This window comes from Panulirus ornatus, chromosome 1 (assembly GCF_036320965.1).
Source record: "Panulirus ornatus isolate Po-2019 chromosome 1, ASM3632096v1, whole genome shotgun sequence".
Lineage (NCBI taxonomy): Eukaryota > Metazoa > Arthropoda > Malacostraca > Decapoda > Palinuridae > Panulirus > Panulirus ornatus.
Window position 1 is genome coordinate 85384900 of NC_092224.1, and position 23334 is coordinate 85408233.

At 41.6% G+C, this 23334-nt stretch overlaps 1 protein-coding gene across 7 annotated transcripts in view; it reads left to right on the forward strand.

Annotated features, from left to right (window-relative positions):
* The window catches only part of LOC139750394 (glutamate receptor ionotropic, kainate 2-like), a 690745-nt gene that overhangs the window by 220816 nt on the left and 446595 nt on the right, over positions 1-23334 (forward strand). For 3 of the 7 annotated variants that reach the window (XM_071665137.1, XM_071665173.1, XM_071665182.1), the window contains exons 1-2: positions 9103-9229; positions 21238-21677. The exons of 1 other annotated variant lie outside the window; for it this stretch is intronic. In XM_071665137.1, the coding sequence (XP_071521238.1) occupies positions 21578-21677 (100 nt within the window). In that variant the 5' untranslated portion in view covers positions 9103-9229; positions 21238-21577. Of the gene's footprint in view, positions 1-9097; positions 9230-21237; positions 21678-23334 lie in introns of those variants that run through there. 3 more of the 7 variants (XM_071665147.1, XM_071665165.1, XM_071665156.1) reach the window with 3 other exon arrangements.

Here is a 23334-nt window from a genome sequence, read left to right on the forward strand (position 1 = left end):
CTTTTGTTTATATATATATATATATATATATATATATATATATATTTCAACTATAAGTTCAACTTCATTTAATGTTTTTTGGCAGTTTCTGTTCTGGTCCACTTATTTCATATGTGATTTTTTTTTCTTCATTCTTTGTTTCATGTTCGGCTTTAACTGGCGACCATGCAACACAGCAGTATTCCAATTTCCTTCGTTTATATGCGTTAGATATTTTCATCCTCAGTTTTCTGTCTTGTCCTCTGCAGAAAATATGACTGTGCTGTCTCGTACACACTTGTCTGTCAGACGTCATGAAGACGAACTCTGCTGGAGCTAGTACCGCGCCTTGTGGAACGCCCGAAAGCACATCTTCAGACACGTTCCCATTTTGAATTCCTTCGAACTTTCTGTTGACCAGAAATACTTTGGTCAGTGTTGCTATACTTCATGTACAATTTTTTTTCCTTTTCTTTGATAGTACTTCATAGATTTATCTTGTCAGATACTTCAGCCAGTTCGAGATTAACTGTGTGCAGTCCTTTCGCTCTCATCACAGATTCTTATATGTCATTATAGTGAGTTTTTGAATTACCTTTTGGTGCTCTTATGGTGTAGTTAACCGTGCTGGCATCCGTTTACGAGTTCGTTGTTAATGTGTTCCATTGCGATTCTTTCGTCATTCTGTCAAGTACTTTGTATTGCGAGGCTAACTGTTCTATTGATTCGTCAGTCATTTGGATCACCACCTGCGCACTGGTGTTATGCGAGCCATTTTGTGTGTTGGATCTGTGTTTTGTCTCGGCAGCGTCTAGATAGGTTTGTGTTTGTTTTCGAATCATTTCTGGAATTTCAGCAGGCTTTGGTGAGAGAGAGAGAGAGAGAGAGAGAGAGAGAGAGAGAGAGAGAGAGAGAGAGAGAGAGAGAGAGAGAGAGAGAGAATGCAAGGAAAAGGAAGACATTACTAAAATAAGATGCACCTCTCCACACCCTTACCCAAAAGAAACTAATTTCCACAAGGGATAATGTATCTTGAATGTGTTCTGAGTATAGATGAATAATGTTTATCTTCGATATTTAGATTTCAAGAAGTTATCACATTAAGGAAATAATCACAGCGATCAAACTGGAGTAAAGAGCACAGGAATTACTCTCATGTTTAATCGGTTCATTTATAGCTTTGTTCAACGATTTGATTCTAGTGGTAATGGTTATAGAAAACGACTGCTCTAATAGAATTCCGTACTATAAACAAACCTAACAGTGTTCACGCTATTTTTTTTCTCTATACCATTATTGCCTACGTAATTGCCTGATAACAACGGACACGAAGCGGTAACTTTTTATGAACACTGTGAACACCAGCATGGAGGGTAGTGAGGTAACGGTCAGGTTTTGTTCATGAACAGAACTTTATAACAACTGTACGATGGGGAATGGACATGATTTCGCCTAGGCTACGAGACGAGTGAAAATTGCGCGCAACTAATTTGACACGATTGGATACCAAGTGTCGTGGTAATTGGTTTTGCCCTCGTTACTTCACAGGGTAACGAGAACCAGGAACCACATCAGTGAACGATATATATATATATATATATATATATATATATATATATATATATATATATATATATATATATATATATATTATCCCCTGGGTACATAAACATCGCTCTATCTCGACCTACTGGGGCGATGAGGGATACTTTTGAACACAGTTTTGATGGTCATGGCTGAAGCTGAGGGTTGCAGGGTTTGTCGTGTGTGATGGTGTAACACATGTATGGCTGTGGTGTTGTCGTGTGACTTTAGTGTGGGTACGAGTGGCAAACACGGTGTTGGGAGTTGTGAAGAGAAGTGTTTGGATTTGTCGGTGTGAAATGCCTTCCTGAATATGATAATGGTACTGCTATTACTAATGCTACTACTACCACTACTACTATTATTACTATTACTACTGCTATTACTACTACTATTACTGCTACTATTACTATTACTACTAGTACTACTACTACTGCTACTATTACTACTAGTACTATTATTACTAGTACTACTACTACTGCTACTGTTACTACTAATACTACTACTACTAATAATAATAATAATAACAATAATGATATTAATGATAATTGATAACGCCAACATGGTATATTGAATGTAGTGTGTCACCTTCAACACTGCCGCTCACTATAATGTTCAGCGTGGAAGGTGACATCACGAAATACGTTTTTGACACACTCTCATATACCCAAACTTCCCCTTGGCAAATGCATCTTCGTTCACTCTCGACAGAGGCGATGTCGCTGCAGCCTCGACACCATTGGCTTTTGAGATAATCCTTACAGTAAGGTCAGGTCAAGCGCACCATCGTTCTTCTCTGAACGCCAATGATCTTAGACCCAATTCTTACAAGTCAGGTAAGACCCAGCCTTTACTACCTGCTTAGATCAAGACTGTCAAAGACTTTGATCATTTTGAATACCTTTTTTTCCACATCAGTTCCCAAACTATTATATTTTTTCTAACCTAGGGAAGTTTATATTGTCTCAAGAAGTTTGTTTCTTCGTCCGGGGACCATCTTAACTGCTCACCCGCTGATCTCTCTCTCTCTCTCTCTCTCTCTCTCTCTCTCTCTCTCTCTCTCTCTCTCTCTCTCTCTCCTCTCCAGTCCCTTCATATGACGTTGCTCAAATACGGTGACAGTAAATGGACACAACGTTCGAGGTGACAACGCGTCAATGAATCGTAAAGAATGAGAATTATCCCTCTCTTGTTTTTTAAGCTTTGAAATCGGATACCTTGCCTACTGCGCTCAGAATTATCTGCGCTTTTGCACTGCTTGTGCGCACTGCTTGCTTAGCTGTAGTTCATCGAAGATTATCACGCCTGTCTTTAATTACTCATTTCCATTTTGCACCTCGACTAACTCTGCACTGTAGTTTTTCGCCTCGATTTTAATACGAATGTGTGTGAACTTTCTAATTAGAGACATCAAAATTCATTTGCCACAAAATGGTCCCAAAGTTTTCGTTACGTCCTCTTGCAAACATACATGTTCATTCATTGTTATAGATGAACATAGCCCATTGTTAATGTAATTGTTATATAACATAAGTATTGGACCCAAGACTGATCCCAGAGGTACGCCACTTGTTACGTCTAACCACTGGTGAGAATTTGACCTTTAATCACTACTCATTGTTTCCGGTCAATTACCTGGTTTCTAACCATCGAAGTCTTGACACTTAACTTCAACTTGAGAATTTAGATAATACGAATTGCTATATTTTCCTCATCCATGTTCACTATATATTTAAAGAAAACGAGAAGCTGTGTCAGACATGAAAGACTTCATCGAAAAACATTCTCCACACCGTTAATTAAGTAGTGCTCATCTGCATGACTAGTAATATATCTAATTATGGTTTGCATAAGTTTGCCGACTACGGACGTCTGGTAAATTTCCCCGATAATTTCCGGTCAGGGATTTGTTACGTTTTCTGTAATAGCCGAGTTATGCTGACACATTTTCCTTGTTACGTTTTCTGTAATAGCCGAGTTATGCTGACACATTTTCCTTGTTACGTTTTCTGTAATAGCCGAGTTATGCTGACACATTTTCCTTTTTACGTTTTCTGTAATAGCCGAGTTATGCTGACACATTTTCCTTGTTACGTTTTCTGTAATAGCTGAGTTATGCTGACACATTTTCCTTGTTACGTTTTCTGTAATAGCCGAGTTATGCTGACACATTTTCCATGCTACGTTTTCTGTAATAGCCGAGTTATGCTGACACATTTTCCTTGTTACGTTTTCTGTAATAGCCGAGTTATGCTGACACATTTTCCTTGTTACGTTTTCTGTAATAGCCGAGTTATGCTGACACATTTTCCTTGTTGACCTTTTCCTGCAGCGAATGCCTTAGAGAAAAGAGCTGTCAAGGGATTAATTATCTCATTTCTGGCTTGAATTTTTTTTTTCCAGAGTTCTGGGATAAAAACTTCTATTTTCTTCCATTCCATTTAATACTGATGTAGTTATATCTCGTTATTTTATGTTAGTATTTTGGAAAATATTGTTTTCCGTTATCAGTGGACCTTGATTTGGAAGACGAGATGTCTTTCTTCAGTGGTATAATACGGACTGAAAGTCTTTTGTTTACGTTTCGTCTTGAACCGTCTTTCATCTTTTTATAAGAGTTAGATGAACCATCTGAATGGATGATAAGACTCCTGCTTCTAACGTACCTACAATATTCTTCAGGGTTTCTGTCTCCAGTTTTCAGCGCCATACGTTTCGTGTTGTCTACAGTGACGTACACGTTCTCTGCGCAAATGCAGTTCATAGTTTATAACTTTTTTTCTCCCTTGAACATTCTGGTATTTTCTTGATGAACAGAACAAGTACAATGATATTAGTGATGATTATAAAGGTAATAATTGTACAATTATCATTAATACTTATTATTATTATCAGTATTATCATTATGAACAGGTTATTGACTAAAAGGCAGCTGAAGACTGAAAATATACGGAGATATCACACACAAAGACAGCATAGTTATAAACTCGGAGGAGGGACTCAAATAGACAAATAACCAGACCTTCCCTACACAGACGCTGTAGGTTATAGAAAATGTGATCACAATGGCTGCTGGGCTGGGAATGATCCATACAGTGGTCTGTGTGGCACCAGATGGGCTCCATGCAGTTGTGTTACGGAACAGCAACTCCTGAATCGGTGAATATTTTTTTGTGGGGGGGTGCTGGGAGGTGATGGCTGCTAGGAAAGTGCAGCAGTGTCTTTCCAAATTGTCGGATGAGGTTCAAGTGATGGTTAGGGAGGAAGGAGAGAGAGAGAGAGAGAGAGAGAGAGAGAGAGAGAGAGAGAGAGAGGACCAATGTGCTATTGCCTTTTGACAGGTGTTGTATTAAGGACCGAGGAGGATCCTGTGTGTCCCTTCCTGTACCTCTTCCCATCAGCGTTTACTGTTTGGTGGATAGAGAGGAGAACCAATCAACGGACACGTACTCGAGTCTGGGAAGAGTTAAAGGTGTGTAGACATTCTTAAGTTTAGACGTAAGGAGTCCAGCTCTTTCGCGTCTCATGGTAATATACAGATGATGGCTAGAGGATTTGGTGATGGTATTGCAGTGCTCTTTCCTGCTTCGTCTGTCGTCCCGAGTGACATCGAGAAGCCTGGAGAACTGATGAACCTCAATGGGGATCGGAGTATATTGTTGTGGCAGTTAAGGAATTCGGTAACGTAGTCGGCAGTAGTCCATTTCAGGAGGTTAAGGGCGTACTGAAGTGCCACGTAGCCGAGAGAGAGGTGGCCAAACCAAACCTGCCAGTGATAGAGCCCTTAACATAGCAAATTCATCCCTTAGAACACTTGTTTATGAGGGTTAAGGAGGTGAACAAGGGTCCCATCTTTGTGACCTGTGTGACGCCGATGGAGAGGGAGTGGAAGATGGTGACGGCCCTACGTAGCCGCCCAGCTTGGGGGAGGTGGTCTGCTAGCTGTGGGGGAGGAGGTTTGGCTCCCCAGTGTTGACGGCTATATTGATGATCGTGTTATTGTTGACTCTGTCGAAAGCTTTGGGGTACAGCGCTTTTTTGCATGCAGGTCATCTGTGTGTGTGTGTGTGTGTGTGTGTGAACTTTGGCAAGAGAAAGATCCAACCTTGAGTTATGTCAAAAGCCAAAGAATGAAGAAAAAAAAAAAAAGTAAGTCAGCATTTCTCGTCCATTTTCATTCTTCTTTTGGCATATTTATGGTCTTGCTGCTGAGGTCGTGAAAGTGATGAAGGATGAACACTTCTCTCAAGCTTACCTCTTGATCATCTTTTTAAAGTGTGTGACTCGTTTCGTGTTAACTCGTACGACCGTGGACGGCCATCTCTACACAAGGGCGCACTACTGCCGCCTCTTGTCGTAACAGTTCGTCAAAGTATTATGAAATAAATCAGCGTTCTGCTCTAGCATTTTGATGTCCTTTTAAGAAACGCTGTGCTCGACGTTGACTTTGGCAAGCTGAAAAACCCTGATTAATTAATTCATTTGTTTAGGAAAAAATGTATCTTGGCCTCCTGCCCTCACCTTGGCTAGTGAACGTCTTATATAATGTTGAGAGAGTCGTAAGAGTTGGCTAATGTTTTATTGTCTTTCTCAAGATCGCGGTTTTTAGCATTGTTTATTGTACTATGATACTCCCATATGAAACAGCATGTACTAAATATTTGTTAAACGAGGGCAACTGAATGCTCTAATCAATGCCATCTCATTAATGCTATCTATCTATCTATCTATCTATCTATCTATATATATATATATATATATATATATATATATATATATATATATATATATATATATACATACACACACACACACATACACACGCTACCCTCCGCCAAGCACACAGTTTGTCGACCTATCCGTAAGCAAGGATGAGCAGCTGGGTTAACAGTGGTCAGACTACCTCAACCAGGATTCGAACCTATGCGCTCGACCCTGAACGGCCCGTGAATGCCAGTCAGGAACGCTAACCGCTACTTTTATGTCTTCCATGTAATTAGAGACCATTGATTTCTTTTTCTTTTGGGGGGGAACTGTTTATAATATGTCTGCTTCTTATGGGAACTTCTCCACCTGTATTAGAATACATTCAGATGCCTGGCGTGCAGTTGTTGCATGTGAAATACTTTAGGGATCCCTTAAAACCTCTATAGGCAAATAAGATCTAGGTGACTTGCATATCGTATTTTAGGGAGTGTTTTCCCTTAAGACGATGTCTCAGGGTTTGTCTTTAGGCACGCCCTTTGCGTCTTGGGTACACGTGTAGACTACCAAGCGATGCATCCTGGTGTCGTCTCTCTTGACACACGTACTACCTTGGTCGTCTCTTGAAAAAATCACACTTCAGATACTTGGGCTTGTCTAGTGTTGCCTCAGTAATTTGGCAGCGCGTGAAAGGGGAGGGAGGGAAGGTTCCAGGATATGTTGACTCACTCGTTGCAGGTGGGGGAGTAATTGAGTGCACGCGGTCGAGCTAGACCCCTCAAGACTTGGACCTATCACCTCGGGGAGGAGAATTGCCAACGCGCTTTATATTTCGGTGATAGTGCGCGCGCGCGTACGTCTCGTGTCGCGTTGTCGCCTTCATTTATCCTCGGGGAGGAGGGGAATGTTGGAGGACGTGGTTGTGTGTGTGTGTGGACGTTTTTGTTTACTTAGCAAGACGGGAGGTGTGGAGTGACTGGGTGAACGTGGTTGATGGCGTTAGGAAGGAGTGATTGTGTAAAGGGTGGAGATGGAGGGGTGGGTCGTTTGGTGTGCGTCAGGAATGAAGTTCATGTATAAATGGCTGGACGTTTTGAGGGGGAGAAACGGTTATTAATAAGATGTTCAGTGAGGGTAAGAAAGGTGTTGTTTAGGATCACGGTTGTGGTTGCTGAGTGACGAGAGTGAATGAATGAGACGGCCATGTCGGTCTGGGAGATCATAGTTCTGTGGAGTGAGAGAATGGAAGATGTTCTGTCAGGGCACGTTACGAGCGCTGCTGTGTAAGTGGGGATGAGGCATCAATGAAACTGGGTTTGGATACCAGTGTTGTACGACGGGGTACATGTCGTCCTTCATGTGTGAGGGGGGATGGGCGCTGTGATGAGGTGGCGATGTTTGAGTGTTTGTTTAGGTCGGAAAAGTTAAATCAGGGAGTGGGTTTTTCTATTCTTTATTTGTGTAAGGGTGAAGACTGCTGCTTGAAGTGGGGGGGATTTTGTGGTGGTTCTTACCCGAGACAGGCACTCGTGATTGACATGAGAAATATCCGCTTCACATGAGAGGGTGAAGCTTGTTTGTATGTAGAGGATGGAAGTTGTTGGGTGATGGGTAAATCCCCTCTCTCTCAGGTGAGAGGTTGGACTTTACTGATGAGTGAACTATATTGATATAAGGAAATGAAGTTATATATGTCTTTTTTTTTTTTTTGTATGGGGCTGGGTTGCTTGGGGTGAGGTGGTTGAGTTATTGCTCAGAAGGGATAAGTTGGTTATGCGGGTATTGAAAATTGTTCCGTGAGTCGGCAGTTAAATCATTTAAGAGAAATTGGAGATGTGTACGGTGGGGAAGGGGTGATGGTTATGTTTTGGGTCTGGACTACGAGCTATTTAAGAGGGTGGGAGCAGTAAGAGGGAGGAGGAAGTTTTAGTTATACAGGTTAATGGAAGCTAATAAGTTAATAGACGTATATTATGGTTGTGTAAAAGGATTTAGAAGCTGTTGTATGAGAGTCTGAAAGCTATTTGATGAGGGAAGTGAGAGCTGGTGTGTAAGGATCGGAAGTTACGAGGAGTGAGGACAGGACGAGTTTTAGGGATTCGATTCGTATCATTCCCAGCGGATAACGTGACTGAGTGGAGCTGCTGAGGACGTCTTACATCTGTGATGGTTGACGGGAGAGAGAGAGAGAGAGAGAGAGAGAGAGAGAGAGAGAGAGAGAGAGAGAGAGAGAGAGACGCAACAAGTTCCTCCTCTTTTCATCTCGCCCATTGGTATTGTGTTGTGGTGTGACGGGGGAGGGGGGGGGGGGGCGTTGTGGTGGCGTCATTATGCTCTGGTTGTCATGAGATTCTGGGGGTGTGAGACCTTGTACCCCATGCATTATGCTTGATGTCCCATGCATTATGCTTGATGTCCCATGCATTATGCTTCATGTCCCGTACATTATGCTGAATGGGTGATGAAGTGCTGGTACCCTGCTAGTATGTTTACTAAGCTTCCCTCCTCCACACACACACACACACACACACACACACACACACACACACACACACACACACACACACACACACACCCTCCTCACCCACCGCCTGAGGGTCCACACTGAAAACACTACGAACATCTCAGATGAATAAGTTAATATATATAAAAAAAAAAGAGAAACGTGTCGAAACAAAAGGGATTGCGCGAGGGAGTTAGTGGGAAGAGGCACTTGGTACGCTCCCCCCAGCCAGCCTAGTCTCTCTCTCTCTCTCTCTCTCTCTCTCTCTCTCTCTCTCTCTCTCTCTCTGTGCCAGCTCGGCTCGCCCCCTGTGCCAGCTAGCGGAGCCAGTCTGGCAGCCAAGGCTTCGTGCGATCCCCAGTGTGGTGGTGCCTGGGCCGGGCCGCATCTCTGGCTCGGGAGTTCAAGCTCAGTTGGTATCGCACGGGCCGCGTGGCTTGGACGTCCGCACCAACGTTGGTGGGTGTTGGACGAGGGGTGAGGTGGAGGAAGAGGAGGAGGGAAGAAGCGGCGGAGGCGGGGCAGGCCGTCCGTCCGCTTGCTTGCTTGCTGCCTCCCTCCCTCCCTCACCTCACCTCACCTCACCTCCTTGCTGGAGGTCCAGTACTCACTCGCTCACTCCCCCCCACACACCTACCTCCTTCCCTCCTTCCCCACCACCACCATCACGGGAGAGAGTGCATTGAGTGGAAACTTTCGTCTCGTCTCTTAATACATGATATTTTTTAATCATATCTGATCTTCATAATAAAATGAAAATAGTATTGGAAATGGCTACTACCAGCTTAATCTGAAAAAAAAAAAATCAAGACTTTGAAATACGAAATATATATGAATGTATGTATATAAAAAGTTGTGACCTTGCAAAAAAACAGAACTATGAGGAAAAGTGTTTTGTGTTTACGAATTATTAATGAACGGATTACGTAGTGTTGTTGAGAATGATAAAGAAGATGTGGGGGACAATTTATTTTATTAGAAATGACAGTGAGGTATGACGAGCAGAGAAGCGCTTGAGGTTAATTCCGCGTTCACCACGGAAGTGTCGATAACAGTGTTGTGTTGTGTGGCCTTGCTGATAATGCGTTCCTGGCTTTGATATGGTAGATGTTAAGTTCATTATTGAAATCGTTTCAAGAATATATATATATATATATATATATATATATATATATATATTTTTTTTTTTTTTTTTTTTTTTTTTTTTTTTTTTTTTTTTTATACTTTGTCGCTGTCTCCCGCGTTTGCGAGGTAGCGCAAGGAAACAGACGAAAGAAATGGCCCAACCTCCCCCCCCCCCCATACACATGTACATACACACGTCCACACACGCAAATATACATACCTACACAGCTTTCCATGGTTTACCCCAGACGCTTCACATGCCTTGATTCAATCCACTGACAGCACGTCAACCCCTGTATACCACATGACTCCAATTCACTCTATTCCTTGCCCTCCTTTCACCCTCCTGCATGTTCAGGCCCCGATCACACAAAATCTTTTTCACTCCATCTTTCCACCTCCAATTTGGTCTCCCTCTTCTCCTCGTTCCCTCCACCTCCGACACATATATCCTCTTGGTCAATCTCTCCTCACTCATTCTCTCCATGTGCCCAAACCATTTCAAAACACCCTCTTCTGCTCTCTCAACCACGCTCTTTTTATTTCCACACATCTCTCTTACCCTTACGTTACTTACTCGATCAAACCACCTCACACCACACATTGTCCTCAAACATCTCATTTCCAGCACATCCATCCTCCTGCGCACACCTCTATCCATAGCCCACGCCTCGCAACCATACAACATTGTTGGAACCACTATTCCCTCAAACATACCCATTTTCGCTTTCCGAGATAATGTTCTCGACTTCCACACATTTTTCAAGGCTCCCAAAATTTTCGCCCCCTCCCCCACCCTATGATCCACTTCCGCTTCCATGGTTCCATCCGCTGACAGATCCACTCCCAGATATCTAAAACACTTCACTTCCTCCAGTTTTTCTCCATTCAAACTCACCTCCCAATTGACTTGACCCAATTGACTGAGTTTGGTAAAGTGTGTGGAAGAAGAAAGTTGAGAGTAAATGTGAATAAGAGCAAGGTTATTAGGTATATATATATATATATATATATATATGTATGTATATATATATATATATATATATATATATATATATATATATATATATATATGTATATATATATATATATATATATATATATATATATATATATATATATATATATATATATATATCATCGCTCATAACATGTAGTTTTTTCATTCAAAAGTTTCGTTGCTTTCATTTTTTGTCGCATTTTTATTTTTTTATTCGCGTTTTCTTCGTCTTGTACTTCCTTTCTGTATTATTTCTCTTTTTATTATTTCGCATTCGATTTTGCAAGAAAACTAGTGGGATATATATACTTGGCCAGTGACGTTATCTGTGGTGCTGTGCGACCGTAATGGCAGTGGCAACACTGTTTGTTATGCAACTTGAATTGAGATTTTCCAGCCGCGTATGTGGCGAGGTTTGGAGAGAGAGAGAGAGAGAGAGAGAGAGAGAGAGAGAGAGAGAGAGAGAGAGAGAGAGAGAGAGAGAGAGGCGCGGTGTTTGCCAGGCTGAAGGAAAAAAATTGGTGATTTATTGGAGATTTGGAGAAATGATCTATTCTTCCTTTATAATTTGATGACTTTTTTGCAATGTAATTATATATATATATATATATATATATATATATATATATATATATATATATATATATATATATATATAATACACACACACCCACTCACAGCACACACGAGTATATTGCATTATAAATCACAGTGATGCGCGTGATATCAGTATATATATATATATATATATATATATATATATATATATATATATATATATATATATATCCCTGGGGATAGGGGAGAAAGAATACTTCCCACGTATTCCCTGCGTGTCGTAGAAGGCGACTAAAAGGGAAGGGAGCGGGGGTCTGGAAATCCTCCCCTCTTTTTTTTTTTTTTTTCCAAAGAAGGAACAGAGAAGGGGGCCAGGTGAGGATATTCCCTAAAAGGCCCAGTCCTCTGTTCTTAACGCTACCTCGCTAACGCGGGAAATGGCGAATAGTATGAAAGAAATATATATATATATATATATATATATATATATATATATATATATATATATATATATATATATATATATATATATATATATATATATGCTTCGTCGAAACAGCTTCCAGCGGAAAGGAGAAAACAGAATGCATCGTGACATTACGTACGTGAAATCTGAAAGACGGACGTGTTCGAGCGTGTAATTACGAACTCAGAACCCAATTTCTTTTTCCTCCGTTGCTTGCATCCCCCCCCACCGCCAGCCGAGTGGCGCCGCATTTATACCACTTCCCATATTATCCTTCCTCCACGTACAAAGTGCATTCTGGGATGAATGCTCGAACTTATAATTCTTTTATTTTCTTTTGTTTTTTTTTCAGCATCCTATGATTGTTTTTTATGCAAACAATCAGTGAGGTTGTCAATGAGGCTTTTTTTTTTTAGGATGAAATTGGTCCGTATCTTTACTCCTGCAGGATCTAACACATGGGCATTTGAGAGAAAGAGAGAGAGAGAGAGAGAGAGAGAGAGAGAGAGAGAGAGAGAGAGAGAGAGAGAGAGAGAGAGAATGGTCTTGGTTCATAGGATTCGTCTGCACGTATTCAAATGGGTAAAAGACGCTGTTCATTGTAATGAACATTTGAACGCTATTCATTGTGATGTTCATTTATACACTTCATTTTAATGAGCATTTAAACGACGCTCTTCATTGTAATGTTCATTTAAACGGCGCTGTTCATTGTGATGATCATTTAATCGACGCTATTCGTTGTAATGATCGTTTAAACGACCCTGTTCATTGTAATGTTCATTTAAACGACGCTGTTCATTGTAACGACCATTTAAACGGCGCTGTTCATTGTAATGATCATTTAAACGACGCTGTTCATCGCAATGTTCATTTAAACGACGCTATTCATTGTAATAATTTAAACGACGCTATTCATTGTAATGATAATTTAAACGACGCTATTCATTGTAACGACCATTTAAACGGCGCTGTTCATTGCAATGTTCATTTGAAGGACGCTATTCATTGTAATGACCATTTAAACGACGCTGTTCATTGTAATGATCATTTAATCGTATCATTGTTTAACCTTACAGTTCCTTATTGTTCTTATGTCTCTAGTTTTCATTGTGGGAGTGATGCTTTTCGTTATCGTAATAATCATATAATTCGTGATAAATTTCATGTATATGTATTACTAAAATATACGTACATGATAATTCTATGGAGAATAACACTGTTCTTTATTATTGTAGTAGTTGTTTTAGTCGTTATAGTAATTAACTTGGTTTTGTTATTGCAGTAGTTGCTTTAGTTATAGTAACTGTTTTGTTATTGCAGTCGTTCCTTTAGTTATAGCGATTAATTTGGCTTTATTGCAGTACTTCCTTTAGTCATTGTTAACTTGGGTTTGATATTGCCATAGCTCATATAGTTATAGTAACTTTCTTATTGAGTCGTTCATTTATAGTGATTAATTTGGCTTTATTGCTCCTTTTTTTTATAGTTAAGTTGGTTTTATTGCAGTCGTTCCTCTAGTTATAGTAGCTTTTTGTTACTGCAGTCGTTCCTTTAGTTATAGTAGCTTTTTGTTACTGCAGTCGTTCCTTTAGTTATAGTAACTTTTTGTTACTACAGTCGTTCCTTTAGTTATAGTAACTTTTTGTTATTACAGTAGTTCCTTTAGTTATAGTAACTTCTTATTGCAGTAGTTCCTTTAGTTATAGTAACTTCTTATTGCAGTAGTTGTTTTAGTTGTTATAGTAATTGGTTTCGTTACTGCAGATGTTGTTATTGGTGTTTGCTTTCGTTGTTATTGTAATTAACTTGGTTTTGTAATTGTAGTTGCCTTGGTTGTTCTTGTAATTAACTTGGATTTAACTTTGTCGTAGTTATGGTTATTGTAATTAATTTGGTTTTGTTATTGCAGTATTTGTTTTAGTTGTTACGGTCGTCCATTTGGCTTTTTTAGTGCATGTCCTTTTTTATTCCTGTTGTAGCTATGATTTTCTGCTATATTGTAGATTCCTCAAGTATCATTGTAGCGCATTTCATAAAATTTCATGCATGTTCTCTTAAAAGATTACATTTTTTTTTTTTTGCGTAGTGCAGTAACGGTATAAATATACTCTCCATAATTCCAAATACCATTAGTTTGTTATTAATGTGGATGTTGGTTTTCCTTGCAAATTTTGTTTGTATCGAGACCTTGCCCCTTACATAAGGCAGCTTCCACTGTCTTTAATGCATCATGTTGCAGAAGTTGCAGAAGGCAGCTTCCACCGTCTATAATGCATCATGTTGCAGAAGGCAGCTTCCATCGTCTATAATGCATCCCATAAAAGGGTTTGCATAAGGCAGCTTCCACTGTCTATAATGCATCATGTTGCAGCAGTTGCAGAAGGCAGCTTCCACCGTCTATAATGCATCCTGTTGCAAGAGATGCAGAAGTTTGTCTTGATGATTTAGAAAATTTGCCGTGGTGGTCTTGAGAAAAGAAAAAAAAATAAGTCCACCTCGACCAACTATGACTTACCACCGTCTCAGACCGTCAGCAGCAGCCTCCCAGACCATGACGTCCAGCCTCTCAGACTCGGCTCTTTTTAATTCATGCCATCCATGATGGTCCTTATAGATCCCAGCGGTATCCTGCCACATCTCTTATCTCCTGACTTGAGGAGGAGGACTCCTCGCCCCCCATCGCCAGATTGCATCAGCTCATTTCCTCTTATCCTTGTCTTGGTCGGACTTGCCTCTTATCATCACCAGTATCTTCACCATACGTCTTCCTCCCTCCCTCCCACCACAACATACCATTACCATCATGATCACTTGCCCTACGCCGTAGTGCTGGTCCATCTCTCCCCCTCCCTCCATAGACGTTGCCTCGGTCGCTGCCGCTGCATCCAGGGCGCTGGCTGGCTACGTACGTATCCCAGCCATGAGCCGAGACTATGGATGTAATACCCGGCACGTTACTGCGTCATATGATTCCTGATTGGCTTCTTGGCAACTCGAGGGGAAGGAAGGCTGTTGTGATGTCTGGTGGTTCCTTCCCTCCCTGCATCAAGACGAAGCTCCGGGACTCTTTCTCTTAACCTCTCGTGTCTTCCCTGATGGAGACGACCTGTCCGTTTATAAAAGTGAGACGCATCCTCCAAAACTCCGAGAGAAATCTCCCACCCCTTCCCTTTCTCTTTCTCACGTCTCCCTCTCATTAACCCTTTTCATTTCCAATTAAGGCCCGGCCTTGATGTGGACTCTTTTTTTTTTGTCCGTGACTGGAGCCACCTACCCACACCACAAGAAAAGAAGAAAAAAACGACGCATAGTTATCATCGACAATTATCATATCATCTCCTCTTCATCTCTTCTGTTATCATGACCGCTATCATCGTCCCTCGCTCCTCGCTATCATCTCCCGCACCCTTCTGTGCTATCCTCACCCAACGCCCGCTCACCACTTGGTTGAATTAGCGGCCGGGGAAGTTCTGGACCAATACAGACCAGTCTGGTGGTCTACCGCTACGTTGCTCTCCCTTTTGTAAACGTAAAGTTCTCCTGATACTACTGGGGAAAAAAATGGATCTCTGTTCTGTTAGAGAGACAGCTTTAACTTAGAGCTTTGCTGGCGTTTTATACCCACATGGTATTTTGTATAATCTGTTCCCTTTGACATACCGTGAGATGGTTTTGTGCCTGATTTTGGTTGTATTTTTATCCTGTGTGTATATGTATGTTACGCACTTCTGTATGTATAGTTTTCGTACGTTTTAGTGATTGTGTGTATACGTTGTCTAGTGCATGCATCTATATGTATGTTAGCGCATGCATTGTACTGTTCGTTAAAGTACATATTATGCTGGGTGGTATGTTTATTTGTTTATGTAAATTTTGCAGTAAGTTCGTGTTCGTTTTCGTGTTTGTTTTGGCGATGGTTTAAATGGTGATGTCCAGCGGGGGTGGTAGTGAGTAAACACAGTTCTGGTTCCACTAACACTATGATTTTTACGTAGCGATCATCTGACTCTTGATTCGATAAAGTTAAAGCGTGTTGTTTCAGTAGAGTGATCCGGGAGGTGGTGTGGTAGCGTGAGACTTTGGGGTGTGTGTGTGTGTGTATATGTGTGTGTGTGTGTGTGTGATATGTTTACGGTGAGCGATGCGGTCTTGTGAGGTTGGGTGACTGGCGAACTGGCTTACTCAGGAGGCATCGCCAGTGTGGCGCGTCGCTCTATGGGTTAAAAAGAAATTCGTCACATGTGAAGTCAAGTATCATTATTATTACTTGAGGATAATGAGTTTCCCTAGTCATGTTTTCCCTTCGTTAGAACTCGGGTCACATTGTAGTTGAGTATCGGTCATAGGAAGGCTCCTCATCCGTAAGAACTGCCTCTTAAGTGTTCTCATAATCGCGTTTTGTACATGAAAATCCTCAGTTATGATCCACTACCGCAGGAGATGCCGGCAGTCGCTTCGTATCGACCGTCTTGCCACATGCTCCAGTTGTTATAACCAGCATGATGATCAATTCTGTAAATGGTAAATAAGACATCTTACAGTACCAGTAGATTCATCTAAACTTTTGATTCATTTCATATATTCTTTCAATAGACTACAGTATTCACTCTCCTCTCCCCCTCCGCCCTAAACCCATTAATCCCTAAAGGCCACTAACGTAAACATACACTGACTGGACCATCTTTACCAAATCGTAATTTATTAAGGAATGGATGAAAGTTTTATGATGTGCGTGGTAGCAAGATGTGATGAGGGGTTGTGTTGGTAGCGTGAGCACCAAGATGGGTGTGACAGAACAGTTTACAAACCTTTGCTGACATTACTAACATTATTATAGGAAATTGTTTACACCTAGTGGACTGCATCTTTGTTTACCAACGTTTTTTTTTTGTCGATTATTGTTTACATCTGGTGGACTGCATCATTGTCGATCTAGAGCTTCCTGAATATTTTCTTTTTTTTGATAAGTTCGAGTCTTACTGTAAAGATGATGTGTGTGCATACAGGTGATACACCCCCCCTGATACCTTCCTCTTCATTAGCAATCTGTTCCGTGCGTTCACGTAACTCGTCGTTGATTAAAGGGAACAGGAAGTTTTAAGGTTCAGAGGTCAGTGGTCCGAGTTTGACGCAGGGTAAGCCTTGACCGAGAGGGACAACTACTCCGTTTATATCATGGACTTTAGATTAATGCTGATCATCAGATATGACGAAATTAATCGTGATCAAAAGTTTACTTCTATCTATAAACTTTCAAATTGGCGATGGTCGGGGGAAAATCAACTGGGAGAAAGCAAGATGTATGGTTTTTAAGTTTATAGGTGTAATTTACCATACACACTTCCCCACGAAAAAATAGAAGCCTTCTTGAAAAAGGTGGAAACCATCTCCGAAACCAAATTACTTATTTTAACTTTCTAATGAATAATTTCCATTCTCCTCTCAAGGTGGGTAATGAGGGCCACATTGTACATGTTTCTGAATATTCAGGAGCCATCCGTGGCTCGAACCTTAGGAAAGGTGTACAACATTCATGCTAATATAAGTTCTCATTTCGATGCATCACAGAAACAAAGACAGATGCCTAAGTGGTGCTATGGCTATAGCCTCGCCTAACGAATGTAACAGGTCCGAGAGGGATTCGAATCCCAAACAGAGTCATTGGCCCTCATCCAACCCAATTTTGGAGGTTTGATCGATGAACGGGTTAAGTAGGAATGTGTACGTGTGTATGTGTAAAACTCCTCATAACACTCAAACGGTAAACACACACACACACACACACACACACACACACACACACACACACACACACACACACACACACGCGCGCGCGCGCGCGCGCAACATACGAAGTGGAGTAAAATGACTGAAGACAAGGTTCATGCTGACAGCATACAAAAAGAAGTTGTATGATCAGAGAACGCTCAGTAGATGGGGGTCCCGCGAGTGTGTAAGACTCCCTCTCACGTACCGTAAGAAATAAGTAATTGCAAATAGGCAATTTACACGTTATGCCCGATTTACAAATAGGCAGTTTACACGTTATGCCCAATTTACAAATAGGCAATTTACACGTTATGCCCAATTTACAAATAGGCAATTTACACGTTATGCCCAATTTACAAATAGGCAATTTACACGTTATGCCCAGTTTACAAATAGGCAATTTACACGTTATGCCCAGTTTACAAATAGGCAATTTACACGTTATGCCCAATTTACAAATAGGCAATTTACACGTTATGCCCAATTTACAAATAGGCAATTTACACGTTATGCCCAATTTACAAACGTTGATAGTCATACAGAAGAAGAAGAAGAAGAGAAGAGGGAGGGTAAGAATAACAGGAAAAGGGGGAATCGAATAGGTGGAGAATAGCGGCAATACCGGGGCAATCGGGAGGTACGACGAAGGGATTATACAAAGAGTGGGAAGGTCTGGGACGTGAGCTGGCGGGTGGCGGAGGGTTGTGGTGTGGGCGCGGGTGGCGGCGTGTGCGCGTGGCCGCCACGCGCACACGCCAGACATCGTCAAGAGCTGCATCGTAATATATAAGTCGTGAGCAGCCAGCCAAACAGGTTGGAGGCGGACCAGACCGGCGGCGTGTGGGTAAATTCGGTAATAGTATGTATGTGTGTTTGTGTGTGTGTGTGTGTGTTTGTGTGTGTGTGTGTGTGTGTCCTTTCTTTGCCCTTATTTTTTGCGAAAGTGTTCAGTGATGGACAACGATAATATATATATATATATATATATATATATATATATATATATATATATATATATATATATATATATATATATATATATCCGTGGACTCATAGGAATATCTTGATCACGCGCAAAATTGTGATCCTTTCCAATATATATATATATATATATATATATATATGGTATATGTTCATCATGATGTGTGACGACCTGCTGCTCTTCGTGTGTTCCACGCGGACTGAACGCGTTGATACATTGGCTAGATCTATGTCCGTGCTACACGAAGTGAGTGACACTTCCTTGTCTTGTTCTGTGAAGGATATCGCGTTTCACTTGTTATCTGATCCTCTACGTCAAGAGTTGGTGATGGGGCGGGTTGGCGGTGGAGGGGGGTTATGTTGACTGGCCCACTCTGGCGTCTTGATTAATGTATGGAACACACAAGGAATAGATTCGTATTACAAAGGAATTCAAACGGGAGTTCAAGACAGTAACAGGCCATTGGGTCCTTTGTAGTGTGAATGCACTTAGAAATTATTGAGGTTAATAAGTTCGTTATATTACTAATATCACTATAGAGCCTCTAAGTAACGTATGTATTAGTTCTTTTTTTTTAAACTACCTAGTTGGTACTATCGCACATAACTACCCATATTAATGTCGACCTTTGAATTCTTCCGAGAATATTATTTTACAGGAAAAAAATATTTAGATCGTGTGTGTGTGTGTGTGTGTGTGTGTGTGAGGCGACAGGATACGACGAACTCTGATAACGTCTTTCCGAGAGTCAGTTAATCTCTCTCCTCCGTCAGCAGTTTGCGTCCAATTCCGTTTACGATATCCTTTACGATATCTCGCAAGTGTTTGTGACTTTAAGTCACCGACGAATCCTAAAACGAACGAAGACACGCACGAAACAACAGAGCGCTGGCCGTCTTTGAAAAAGTCTCCCCTACGAAAAGGAGAAAAAACGTAAAAAAATAATAGATTAAAAAGAAGAGAAAACAGCGAGTGAGCGACGAAGATTACCTCGCCCTGGTTTAGCTAGATTAAAAAAAAAAAAAAAAAAACTCGGGGGTTGAGGTGGGGCGGGGCCGACCCCGGAGGCCAACCCCACACGACAGGTGCACAGGCTGGGGGGGGTTTTCAGGTCTTGCGCCTTTGATCTCCGTCCTAGTTTTATTGCTTTAATTCCTTAATATTATCTATAGCTGTCCTGTTTATCACTGTCCCGATTGCGCTGCCTCTCTCTCTCTCTCTCTCTCTGTATATATATAGTGTGTGTGTGTGTGTGTGTGTGTGTGAGGCGACAAGATACGACGAACTCTGATAACGTCTTTCCGAGAGTCAGTTAATCTCTCTCTCCTCCGTCAGCAGTTTGCGTCCAATTCCGTTTACGATATCCTTTACGATATCTCGCAAGTGTTTGTGACTTTAAGTCACCGACGAATCCTAAAACGAACGAAGACACGTACGAAACAACAGAGCGCTGCTGTCTTTGAAAAAGTCTCCCCTACGAAAAGGAGAAAAAACGTAAAAAAAATAATCTATTAAAAAGAAGAGAAAACAGCGAGTGAGCGACGAAGATTACCTCGCCCTGGTTTAGCTAGATTAAAAAAAAAAAAAAAAACCTCGGGGGTTGAGGCGGGGCGGGGCCGACCCGGGAGGCCAACCCCACACGACAGGTGCACAGGCTGGGGGGGTTTTCAGGTCTTTCGCCTTTGATCTCCGTCCCAGTTTTATTGCTTTAATTCCTTAATATTATCTATAGCTGTCCTGTTTATCACTGTCCCGCTTGCGCTGCCTCTCTCTCTCTCTCTCTCTCTCTCTCTCTCTCTCTCTCTCTCTCTCTCTCTCTCTCTCTCTTTCTTTGTATATATATATATATATATATATATATATATATATATATATATATATATATATATATATATATATATATATATATATATATATACGCCTCTGCGCATCCGGTATGAATATACGTACGCCTTGTCTATACATGCCTTCCTGCCCATCCAAAATATCTTTTTCAAGGATAAATAAATCATCACTTTGTCTGGGTTTGAGTACCTGCGTGACACGGCTTGCTCTCTGTGTGTGTGTGTGTGTGTGTGTGTGTGTGTGTGTGTACGCATATAAGTATATGCAAGACTGTATGCCATTTATCCTCATGAGACACACAAGGCACAGGTAGCGTTATGGTGGTCGTAACACACATCTCCCCCCACACAGCCAGCCGGCCATGAACCTGTGAACTGGGCTAATATCCTGAGAACGAATTATTCCAGCGACAGGACGTGCCAGTAGTCAGGAAGTGCGTCATAATTCGTCCCTGTAATGTCTGGCACTCCGGGCTGGTGCGTCGGGTGTGCGTCCGTGTGTGTGTTGTGTGTGTGTGTGTGTTTGATGGCTCGGGACGCAGGTGAAGCTGTTTTGTTCGGATATGAGGTGTGTAGGGGGGGATGCCAGAGGGACTGGATGAAGCACCCACCAGGGGTTCGAAGATAACACCCTCCCTCACTCCGACGTTCGCCGACCCCGGAAGAAAACTCCTCTCCCTCCCTTGTAGTCGCTCACGCCATCGATTTCCTCTCCGACAGGAGTCAAAACTGCGGGGAAATCCGAGTGTCTCCTGCGAAGTTTATACTCACGTTTGTGACGTGACAAATATTGACATTTTTTTTTTGAAGTGTGAGAAGGAAAAAAGAATATATATATATAAAAAGAAAATCGACTGTCGTTCGAAGTGGATGGAAATGGACCCTTGAAAAGATGGAAACAAATAGCCTCAGTGTGAAGTGAGAAATAAAGTGCGAGAGAAAAGAAAAGAAGTAAAAAAAGAAAACGTCGTAATTTTTGTGGTAAAGGTGAGCAGGATGACAGGAGAAACGTCCTCCTGAGTCGTGAGCAGCGGCTGTGTCTTGAGGAACTACAGCGACGATGTGCGGGCGAAGTTCGTGGTCAGTGTTGACTGTGGGCGTCGTGGTTTTGTTGGCCCACCTCCCAGTCACCTACCAGCTCCCGGAAGTCATAAAGATAGGTAAGTAGACTCTACTGGTTCCAATGGGTGTGTGCTTGCGCCTGTGATCAGATGGTGTGACGTGTACTTGCTTGTGTATTCCGTGGCTTTATGACACACTTTAAGTCATAATAAAGCTAATGATTATGTTGGTAACCACGAGGAAAGATGAAACGTTAGTCCCAAGTGCACTTTCTTGTAATCATATCGTCTGGAGCGATGCAAGAACTCTCATTCCTTGTATCTCCCCTGACGATGAATTGCACGAAATTACACTTGGGATCAATCCAAACTCAGGTTGCCCTATGTTCTGGGAAGTATATACATACAGTATTTTCACTTACAAAGTTACCTAATTTACATAAACCAACATTTTGCTTCATATTGATGTCTGTACTATGTTTGATAGACTATTCAACAATGTTTCTATTCATTACAAAGTTAATGTATGTCAACACTGCTCCAAACACTTTGGTGATTGGTCCTGACGATTTTATTATGCGAAAGCACTTGTGGTTTTATCTTCATCTTGTGTACATTCTCTATAGAGAAAGAAAATCACACTTGACAGCGCAGGAGCAGACGAAGAATAGCTGCATTCGTTCACATCCAATCTCAGGCTGTCATGCGTGATGCACCGAAATCACAGCTCACTGTCCACAACCAGGCCCCAGTGACCTTTCCATGGTTTACCCCGAACGCTTCATAGGCCTTGGTTTAGTCTAGTGACAGCATATATATATATATATATATATATATATATATATATATATATATATATATATATATATATATATGAATTAATCATTATGAATGTGTGAATAGGAATAGTGAGTAAACATAGGGGAGAGCAGTTATATTTTTCGAAGGTTTCGGCTTGTGCAGAAACCCTCTTTATAGAAACTGAGTAAGATGCAAAGATACAAGTATAATGTATATGCTACCTCGCCGAACGCCGTTCCGCGTTCCTTATCCTCGGCCGGCCGTGTTCCACATTCCTCTGCCGTGTTTCCCCTTTTTCTGTAACCGCGATTTTTGCCGCTGGTCCGACGCAATGTACAGAGCCCTCGCAACAGTTGATCGCTTCATCCCCTGCATATTTAGGCAGCTTCTACGGCTTTCCTTATTCGCTTGCCCAGTCACTCATTGATTGTATTTGCCTTCTGCCACTTTGATAGGTGTCCGTCCGTACTTGTCTATGTGGACAGATGCATTCGATGTCTCTATGTTCGCTGATCATTTTGACAGTACTTCGCCCTATTTCTCCGTAGTATATCGACGGAGATCCAGAGCATGGTATACCATGTATGACGCCGTCCTTGTTCAATTTTTCTCCTCGCTTATTGTTTTCCACAAAGCAAATCAAAGCCGTGGCAGCTGCTGCCAAACACATGTGCGGGTAAAGTGATCAACTGTTTCGAGGGCTTTCCACGTCAGGTCGGACCGCTGACAGAACACGGAGGTCACATAATGCAGGGGAACACGTCAGAGGAATGTGGAACACGGTCGGACGAGGACGAGGATCGCGGAGCGGCGGTAGCGCTCAATCGCAGGGATATACAGACTTGTTGTATCTTTGCATCTTAACTCAGTTTCTGTGAAGAAGACATTTGCGCAATCCGATAAGTATGAAGAATGAACCTCCCAAGCTGGGGATAAGGGGAGAAAGAGTGTATTC